Source organism: Leiobunum rupestre, chromosome 6 (assembly GCF_980474605.1).
Source record: "Leiobunum rupestre chromosome 6, qqLeiRupe1.1.hap1, whole genome shotgun sequence".
Lineage (NCBI taxonomy): Eukaryota > Metazoa > Arthropoda > Arachnida > Opiliones > Sclerosomatidae > Leiobunum > Leiobunum rupestre.
Window position 1 is genome coordinate 56332247 of NC_143389.1, and position 10291 is coordinate 56342537.

General features: G+C 40.1%; 1 protein-coding gene across 1 annotated transcript in view; it reads left to right on the forward strand.

Moving 5' to 3' along the window:
- LOC149942685 (A disintegrin and metalloproteinase with thrombospondin motifs 18-like) overlaps positions 1–7537 on the forward strand; it is a 37463-nt gene extending 29926 nt beyond the window's left edge. Inside the window, exons 11-22 of the mRNA XM_090178653.1 lie at positions 272–373; positions 930–1108; positions 1194–1260; positions 1332–1449; positions 1521–1715; positions 1784–1895; positions 2365–2407; positions 2473–2587; positions 2924–3084; positions 3610–3862; positions 4414–4540; positions 7103–7537. Coding sequence (XP_090034779.1) covers positions 272–373; positions 930–1108; positions 1194–1260; positions 1332–1449; positions 1521–1715; positions 1784–1895; positions 2365–2407; positions 2473–2587; positions 2924–3084; positions 3610–3862; positions 4414–4540; positions 7103–7283 — 1653 coding nt within the window. The 3' untranslated portion in view covers positions 7284–7537. The remainder of the gene's footprint in view (positions 1–271; positions 374–929; positions 1109–1193; positions 1261–1331; positions 1450–1520; positions 1716–1783; positions 1896–2364; positions 2408–2472; positions 2588–2923; positions 3085–3609; positions 3863–4413; positions 4541–7102) is intronic.
- The last annotated feature ends 2754 nt before the right edge of the window (positions 7538–10291 follow it).

The window sequence follows — 10291 nt, forward strand, 5'->3', positions numbered from 1 at the left end:
AGGAGATTCTATAAAATACGGGAGGTCACGTGTTTATGTTAGTTTTATTAAAGATAAGAGCGCGTGCTTTTTTATGATTTGAATTGAACATCGTATGACAACAAAATATAACTTTTAAGCATGTGTTGACTATATTATAGAAAGAGCTATTCAGATTATTGAAATAACTAAAAATTTGGCGTAATATCGACTAGGACTATTTGAAACTAAAAGGAGTACGGTTTAAATGTTTTTGTTAACTTTAAAAATCATCTTTGTGTCGAATTATTAGGAAGTTTGTCGGATACTTCGATGCGAGACGGGATCGCACGGATCGGGGATATCCTTCACTGCACATCCCGCCTTGGAAGGTACCCGCTGCGGAAGAGACAAAGTAAGAAATACCATCATTATATCTTTTAACGATATCGCAATCGTCAAATTACTAATATTCATACAATTTATTTCTTACCCAAAAAAAAGTAAAATAAAACGGGGGATTAAAAAAAGGGGGCCACAATTTAGAAACATACTTTCTCTGTTTTTTGTTTTCTTTAACTGACTTCGTAAGTCTTTTTGAGAATGAGAAAAAAAAAGCGTTTAATTTCACGCTCTAATTATTTCTGGTTCACCAGGATTGAGTTTCTCCGTAGCTAACGGACCGACCTTGTGACACTTTTCGAAAACGCGTTTTCTTTTCTCGTCACATTGAGTCCAATTACCGTGCCAACTTCGCGCCCTGAGGTATTCGATTACTTTTAAATGGTCTTAAAATTACTTTTTTTGCCCATCTTTATACTATGCCCAATTAGGCTTATCAAAAATAGAAATCTTAATATGTAGAACAAAGCGAAAGTGAAAAAGATTTAATTTTTCGGTGCGATTTCGATTGTCGTTACCGGTACAATTTAGTCGGATGACGTTAATTATCTTTTGTCCACGGAATGTAGTGGTGCAGATCGGGTCGTTGTTTTAGTAGGCAAGAAGCGCTGATGCAAGCGCCGCAAAGGGCCGTCCACGGTGGTTGGAGTCCCTGGAGCCCCTACAGTAATTGTTACTCGGACTGCGTTATGAGGGACAACGAAGTCATTGGCGTCATGGTCTCTCGTAGACGTTGCGATAATCCCAAGTGCGGATTATTCTTACTATTACCGTCATTTTTGGCGACCCGTTACTTGGCCACGAAATTAATTACATTCCCGTTAACATTCTAGTCCTCAGAATGGGGGCAGATTTTGCGATGGCAGCGAGAAGAGGTCGAGAATGTGCGACGCTCATCAAGTAACGTAGCTCATACTTAGCCTGGTTCGTTCCGTAGATTTTGTTTCCTAAGATACTATAAATTACGCTAGATTTGCAGTACATCCCGGCGGTTATCCTTAGACCAGTACGTGGCCGATACCTGTCTTCGGGCGTCCATTAGAGACTCTTCCATCGAAACTCGAGGCACACAGTTCCCGAGCAATGACAGTATGTTTTACAAATACACGCCATTTGTACGTTATCAGGCTTATACGTCTGTATGTTTGTATGTCTATCAGATTCTCATTCTTGCTACGTTTGGTGTCACAAACGGGGTGGAGGCTACATGACGCACGGCTGGAAGATCCCGGACGGGACTCCTTGTTGGAAGCTAGGCGGCGTCAAACAGAATCGCTACTGCCTGAATGGAAAATGTCAGGCTTTTGATTGTAATGGACAAAGTACCGATGGCCAGGACGATTTACTTTGCTCTAGTAAGAGATTTATTTGATAATTCCGCCATTTCTTTGTACTGAATAATGATGTGATGTATCGTTTAAAGGTTCAGCCACGTCAGAGAGGCGTTTGGTTTGGAGAGAGACGAGCGATTGCAGGTCTTCGTGTATTTTAAGCGGCGCTGGGTTCCAGTTGGCCACGAGGGAATGCAATTCTGCGTAAGACAAAGACTTACCAGTTCAAAGTTGTTGATTATTATTGTTTTAATCGAAAAATCGATTTATTTTATTTCAATTAGATTTTTTTATTTTAAATGATTTTAATGTTTCTTTAAACATTTCGTCTCTTTTACTTGAGAAAGTGCTTCATAATTTACGTGCAGCGGTATTGTAAACTAAAATTTAAATTAATCTCAATTAAATTTAATTATTGTAATTTTCTCGGAATTGACATTGCTACAAAGACTACTTTTGTACATATTTCAAAATAATAATAATAATAATAATAATAATAATAATAATAATAATAATAATAATATAATATAATATAATAGGCGATATAAATCAATGATTTTAAAAAGAAATTTGAGTACAATCACTAATTTAAATCAAATCGATATTAATCAGACAACCAAGCTTATTATATCGAAAATATTGTTCCTTAAATTGAAATTATCTCGTTGCTTAGCGGGTGTTTGGGAAATCGGGAGTCTTTTCGATTGTGTAACAAGGTAAATATCGAGTGCACTTTCGATCTGAATAATGTTTTGAATTAAGTTCTGATTTGATCGTTAAGACGTGTATGGCCAGTCGAACGGCGAAAGATTACGCGGACGACGTCTGTCTTCGTTACAGCGGGAAGTACCCCAATTTGTTGAGCGGTCGGGGGAGACAATTACCGTCCAGACCTGGTAAATATTTAATACGATACACATTTAATAATGGAGAAGATCCTTTCACGGGGTAACGACATTAGAGGTAGGTTTTGAAATACGGCAAGTCTTATAAGATTGTATCCGCCAACAAGCTGAATCGCAATTTTATTTTTATTTTTACGTCTCGGATGTTTCTTTAGTAAATGCGTACGTATGCCTTCCCCGCTACAAATCTTAAATTGGCGCCATCTATTATAAATAAATGCATTTAAATCGAACCTCTAATGACTTTGCTGTAAATGTTCGTTTCCCTATAAGGTTTTTTGTCGTTAGAGAAGACCAAATCTAATCATTTTTATCCTTGCAACAAAGGAAATCGCCATTCGGCTTGCGTAGTTGCTTGTCAAGACAGAGTTTGGAAGGACACTCATTACCAAATGGACGTTTTCGAGGATGGTATGTTTCCTTTTGGAACCGACTGCAGCGGTTCGGACTTGAGATACAAAGCGTACTGTCTCAGAGGAAGATGTTTGGTACGAAGCAACTACAGATCTAGTCACACGAGCAAACCTTTTCGCGAAACATTGATTGTCAATACGAGTCGCAAACCGAATTGCTCCGTTTGAACCGAGAAAGAATTTCCATAAACGCTTTTGTTGGTTAAGTTTTGAAGAACGGCTGTTTTTATGGCCGAGGCTAAGCTCCAAATATTTAAATCGAATAATTTTGTTACTTGTCCTCTTTAATGAACAAAATGCAAATATTAATATTGTCGACCTTCGTATTCTTCTTACGGTACGGGGTGTATAAATAAAATAGTGCATGTCCACCTTTATTAATGTAAATTGACATATTTGTAGTAGAACAGGTATTTTAATTTCCCTCGCCAGTTAACGCGCAAAATATCAGCAACTCTTTGCGAAGCGTATGAAATGTAGCCGAATATTGTGCTCACCAACAATGTTTTGCCAAAATGTTGGCACGTACGTGTGACTAGGCGATAGATATGACCGAATTTCGAATAAAGGTTGGTTTGTATACTATCTCGTTTATAACAGGAATTCGACCATCAAAATATGCCATCCGACAAAGACGTGGTTCACGTGGTAGAAGTCCGTAAACTGATCAAAGGAGTTTGGAAGCGGGACTTGAACGCCATGGACAAACTGGACAGAATTGGACGGAACAGTAGTACGATATCGTTAGATGAAAGTGTCAGCGTTGTAGTTGGCCAGCATAATGGTTCTAAGAGTCAAAATAGTTACCGATGGGCGGTGGCCGTCAGCGATTGTTCCAAACCCTGCGGGGGAGGTCAGTTCTACTCTTACAAGGAGAGTACCCGAGGTGTTTATTGCCGATTTTGTTCAAAGTCGGGCGTAATGTAGACCTATATGAGATATGAAATTTCACAAAAGGAGACGTTGCACTACCCATTCGTTTTGCTATAGCAACCGAAAATGTTTTTGGTCACTTACAACCAAAATAAGATTTTTCCCTTATTTTACCAAAAATTTGTTACAAATTTACCCTAAAAATGTTTCAATTTACCCAAACTTGATGAAATTTACCTAAATGTGGTCCAAATTACACATTTTGTGATTTTCAAAATTTTCAAAAAATTTCGTGACCGAGAAAATCCCATGCTTTTTAATTGGAGATTTTATTGTTTTAAGTGATCAAAAACATTTTCGGTTGCTATAGCAAAACGAATGGGTAGTGCAACGTCTCCTTTTGTGAAATTTCATATCTCTTATAGGTCTACATTACGCCCGACTTTGAACAAAATCGGCAATAAACACCTCGGGTACTCTCCTTGTTAGTACGTTACCTTTCCACACCAATATTTAATATATTTATTATAGGAAAATCGTACGTTTCATTGTCGTGCCATTTGAATGGTCGTAAAGTGTCCAACAGCCTTTGCAGTTCCATAGAGAAACCTACGGATCCGGGATGGATGATTTGTAACAGTCATAAATGTTCCGGAAGGTAATTGACGTCAATCATAACTAAATAATTATTTCCACGTGTGTGCCAGTCAGTGGCGTAACTATGAACTCCACCCCCCCCCCGCGAAAAACAACTCTGGGCCCTTTTAAATAGCACCGATATTAGTCATAAACGTTTGGGGGCCCCTAGTTCTCGCGTGGTCTTCGGGGGCGCTATTTACGCCACTGGTGCCAGTTAGTCAAATAATTACTGATAACAGAAATCTGTAATAAACCCTCTTCGGGGGAGGGGGGTATGGAATCGCATACACCCACCGTGCTAAAAATCGTAAACAACAGAGTTTCACCATAAACTATAAAATTAGCAACAAATACAGTTGTTGAAAACTCGGTGCTTTTCTTTCGCCACAGTGGAGACATCTGCCGTTGCGCACTTTAGTCATAACGTGAGTTTTGCCTAAGTTTTGTCAAAATCAAAACTATAGCACACGTAATGCTTGCTTTCCACTAGCGCGCGTCGTAATGCATTTTTCTTTAAGCTCCTCAAAACGTTTGTACGTCCCAAAATTGAGTGACGCGCCGTTACGCGCGCTAGTGGGAACCAAGGCTGATAATGTACAAAATTATAATTTTTATAATTTTTTTATCAAAAAAATAAATTTTTAAAGAAATTAAAAAAAATTAACTTTCAGTCTCGTCAGGATTTGAATTCACGATCTTCCAATGCGAGCACTACGGTGGTACTCTGTTGTTACTCGATTTGACTAAGCGTTCATACTTCCAGCCCAAAGGGGGTTTATTGAAGACTTCTGTTGATAGCACTTCTGCTGATAAGCACTTTCTCCTCGCAGAAAGAGGAGCCAGGTTCGTTCCCAGTTTGTGACACTGGGTGAATACTCGGAACTACTCGTTCTGCTTTTAGTTCGAAAGTTATATGATCCCCACTAGTTAAAGGGGTTTTCCTCGAGTTCTTCCATAACATTTCCATAAAAACTTGTTAAGCTTAACTGTAATAGTAAGTGTAGGGAGCTGTTTACTTCAGTGGCATAAAGGGCTTGCCACTATCTTCCTACACGGCCACCTGATTAAAAGGCTTTGAAAGTCGCGAGCTGCCCACAAATTATGTATCGAAAAAAAACGGCCTTTCGACATCCCAACCCCCGAAATTACGTAACAAATTCGCAACCTCCTCAATTACATGAACCTTAATTATTTAAAATTATTTAAATTCTTTCAAAATTAGATTTCTAGTATACCTTATAATAATTGATAATATAGGTATCGATATAGAATTAGGATATGGTATCGGTATAGAATTAGGATATGGTATCGGTATAGAATTAGGATATGGCATCGATATAGAATTAGGATATGGCATCGATTTAGAATTAGGATATGGTATCGATATAGAATTAGGATATGGTATCGGTATAGAATTAGGATATGGTATCGATATAGAATTAGGATATGGCATCGATATAGAATTAGGATATGGCATCGATTTAGAATTAGGATATGGTATCGGTATAGAATTAGGATATGGTATCGGTATAGAATTAGGATATGGTATCGGTATAGAATTAGGATATGGTATCGGTATAGAATTAGGATATGGCATCGATATAGAATTAGGATATGGCATCGATTTAGAATTAGGATATGGTATCGATATAGAATTAGGATATGGTATCGGTATAGAATTAGGATATGGTATCGATATAGAATTAGGATATGGCATCGATATAGAATTAGGATATGGCATCGATATAGAATTAGGATATGGTATCGGTATAGAATTAGGATATGGTATCGGTATAGAATTAGGATATGGCATCGATATAGAATTAGGATATGGTATCGTTATAGAATTAGGATATGGCATCGATATAGAATTAGGATATGGCATCGATATAGAATTAGGATATGGCATCGATATAGAATTAGGATATGGCATCGATATAGAATTAGGATATGGCATCGATATAGAATTAAGATATGGTATCGGTATAGAATTAGTTAATATTTTACACACCATAATGAACAAGAAGGAATCGGTTTTACAACAATTTTTAATGCGACTATGCTGAAGCGACCATTTCTATTCCTCTTGTATATTTTCTTTGGCACGTCTCCTTGTTAAGACCTAGGAGCAACAAACACAAGGAGAACGCAGCTAGCCTTTAAACACGCTAAGGCGGTGTTGTGTACAAATTTCATTGGACGAACCTTTACGCTGAACGTTTTACGGGCGGGGGGAAGACAATTTCAGGATTTTCCCCTTCCGATGGCAGCAGGCGCTAAAGCGTCTAACCAATGAAAATTGTACACAAGAAAATCCACGACTTTTGACGGGTTGCGTTCTCCTTGTGTGGGGTGCTGTGTTTGTTGCTCCTAGGTTACGACGAAGCCAAGAGCAAATATTACGAGTAATGATTTAGTCTGAAGTTCACCAAAAATTCGTGGACACTCTTGAAATGGCTCCCAAGAAAAGGTTCAAAGAAGATAAGGAACAGTCTAACAGACACACTTACGTGAAATATAATTATAAACTTATAACGTAACCACTTGTACCAGAGAGTTTAATATTTCATTTTTTGTCTAGATGGCGAATTGGGGAGTGGGGAACTTGTCCTTCGACTTGCGGTACCGCGACTAAGAGAAGAGATGTCCTTTGCGTCCAAGAGATTGAAGCGAAATTGTTCGCGTTAGTCGAAGACCATTTCTGTCCACACTCTCGTCCGGCGTCCACGGAAAAATGTATTCTTCCGCCGTGTTTCGTTTAGCGTTCCTAGATTTCCTAGGCATTCCAAATTGGAATTATCTTGATGTATTCGGAACTGTATTCGCCAGCGAAGAGTCGGAATGGATCGATTATTGTAGCCGACGTACAAATACGTATTTATTTTTACGAGAAGAGACGCCTGGCTTTAGACCAATAATTCGGAATTTATTTATTTTTCAAAGAACCAGCCAAAGATGACGGTGTTTGTTCGTTTTTACACAGAAAAGATAATTAATTTAATAAATTAATAAAGCTTTTTTTAACGATTTTGATGATCTTTGTTTCACCATGAAAGCAGGTGCTAAATGGGCTTTGAACTATACTTTATAGTAGAAGTTTATATCTTTTTGTTGTTAGAATGAGGGGGGGGGCAGAATAACAAGAGTGAGAAATGTGTGTATATAGCGGAGGCCTTCACACCACGCACACATGTCAATACTACCAGGTTACGATGGCGCCGATAAATATCAGTGAAAATGCGTTCTTGACCTCAAATTCAGCAACGTAGCGAGGTTTTTAAGCCAGCTCTAAAAAAGGTAGGGAAAACTTTTATAACGTGTAGCCGTACCTTTTTGTATACAGCTTGTACATGCAACACTCCTACACATTCTGGTTAATACTTCAAAATAATCATTTTGATCTCAGACCTACAGTAGTATTCGCGAAAATATATTTTAGATGGAGCTAAATTCTTACACATATCAGCTTTGCGACGCGACGGACGGATGGACGTCGAAGTTGTCGCATGTTTAGTCTGTGGTTATATCTCCAATGTATTATGATTTCGGCCGGGAGTTGTGGCGTACTCCTGTAATCCCAAGCGTCTGGAAGGCAGAGTTTGCGGATGGCCGTGTGAGGAGGACCTGTTTACGTGGCCGTTACACATATCTCGCCCTGATTAATCAGGTGGACGAGCGGACTGAATTAGTCCCACACGTTACAATCCCGAATAAAATATTATGATTTCTATTTATCAACATTTTTCGGACACAGCCTATATTCTGGGGAACTTGATTAATTATTCACCTTATTAAAAATATTTGCAACGCTTAAATTTGAGGGGCTCCTCCTCCTAAAGGGGCAATCCTCTACCTAAAAATGTAATTTGACTCATCGTCCCCCCCAATCCCCCCCAAGGAAAAAAATCCTGGGTGACCACAGGAGTCCGAAAACGATATAAAGTGACCTTAGTAGGAAGCCTGCCGCAAGCAACTTATAATCCCGGCGCTGAAGTTTCACGCTCATGATAGTGTGGGATCCGGGGTTGAGCTTCGCTTCACGAAGAGGCCATGCAGGAATCAACGAAACAACCAGGACTGGGACCCCACCGATGTGATAGCATGTCTACAGGCCTTTAGACAGGCTATCACATCGGTGGGGTCCCAGTCCTGGTTGTCTCTACGATTCCTGGCCTCTTTCACGCACACCCTTTAACTCAGCGAGTGTAGAAGGAAGGATAAAGTAGAGCAACCCTGGCCAGGTTGTCAACCATTTCGTTTCCAGGGATTCCAACATGGGCCAGACACCATAGCAAAGGTCCGGAAAGAGGGCATGGATTAATGTAACCACCGGATCGGTAGAACACGAGGCAAGCTGAGTAAGGGCGCTTTCGAATTCGAACATATAACTAACGGCCCGAATCCGGGCAAGTGAGCCTCTTTCGGAGTAGAGAGCCAACGATAAACAATCGTCACCGTTGGTGGTTCCCATGGCGGAGTCAACGTCTGAAGAATGTATTGCCTGGAGTGGTGCCTACGTTATTATAACGTAGGCACCGCCTGGAGGAATGGAAAAGCCAAGTCAGATTGTGAAGGGAGCCTGCCAGGAAGGAAGCGGTGCTCGAGGACCTGCAACGGCGCTCATGCGTCCTTCAGGAGAGCTGGGTAGAATTCCGTAGCTAATGTGAGTAGGTAAAGTAGGGTTCATCTAAAAAATTACTGGACAACTGGCCGCCTCCACTTCCATCAGCGGTGGAATACCTAAAATAACACGTAAAGCCGCATTTTGTACTTTATCCAGTTTAGTGAGTTGGGTTGCCGTAGCTGGGGCATAGAGCGGACTGGAGTAGTACAAGAGCCGAAGAACACCAGGACCCGCACACCAATATTTTGCTGAAAGGGCCCGCAAAGGGCTTAAGCGCTTAATCGAGGAGGAAGTAAGGTTGTCGATATGGGATTTCCAGGATAGGCTGTAGGAAAGTACTAAACTCAGGAAAGCACTGCCAAGTTTGATGGTGAGACCTGCCGGGATCGATTTCGCTTTGGTGAAGACCACGTACAAAGTGGTTGTAAGTTGAGGCCCCAAGTGACTCCGTGTAAGTTAAAATATTGTCCAGAGTGGCTTGCATTTTCAAATACTTAGTTGGAAGACCCCGACCGCAAGTCCAGGCAGCTACATCGTCAACATGTTCCCCATGACCCACCGACCTTGGACATAGCTGTTGGATTCCGTTCAGAATGACGTTTAAAAGAATGGGACTGACAGAACTTCGTAACAGCAAAAGCCGCCGAAAGCTCTCCATTAACGCTGACTTGAGACGTGTGGTTCACTAGGAAACAGGAAATTTTCCACCTAACGGAGGATGTGGCCATCTAGGCCATAGCTTTGTAGTTTATACAGAGGCGCTTGGTGATGGACACTACCAATAATATCTACCACTATATATCGGAGTTCCACACCCTTAAAGCTTGCTCTAAGGCTCCTCAACATAGACTACTCCCCACCCCGCGAATTTATCTCTATTTCACGTAGTCCTATATACTCTCGAGTATTTATAATGGCTAGAAGGATGAAAGTCTTCGTACGGGATAATAGCAAAGATAATATAGAACTCCGTACCCTAGATTCGAATTCAGAGAGCTTTCCGATTGACTATGGCTGCGTTCAATAACTCGCAACAAAGTAGCTGAAATTTTTTTTTGTTGACGTAGGATCTTAATTGTTGAACGCTTTTTACGCTTTAATAATGATCTAAGACGGTTACTTACGTATAAGGTAAATAAAGAAAAA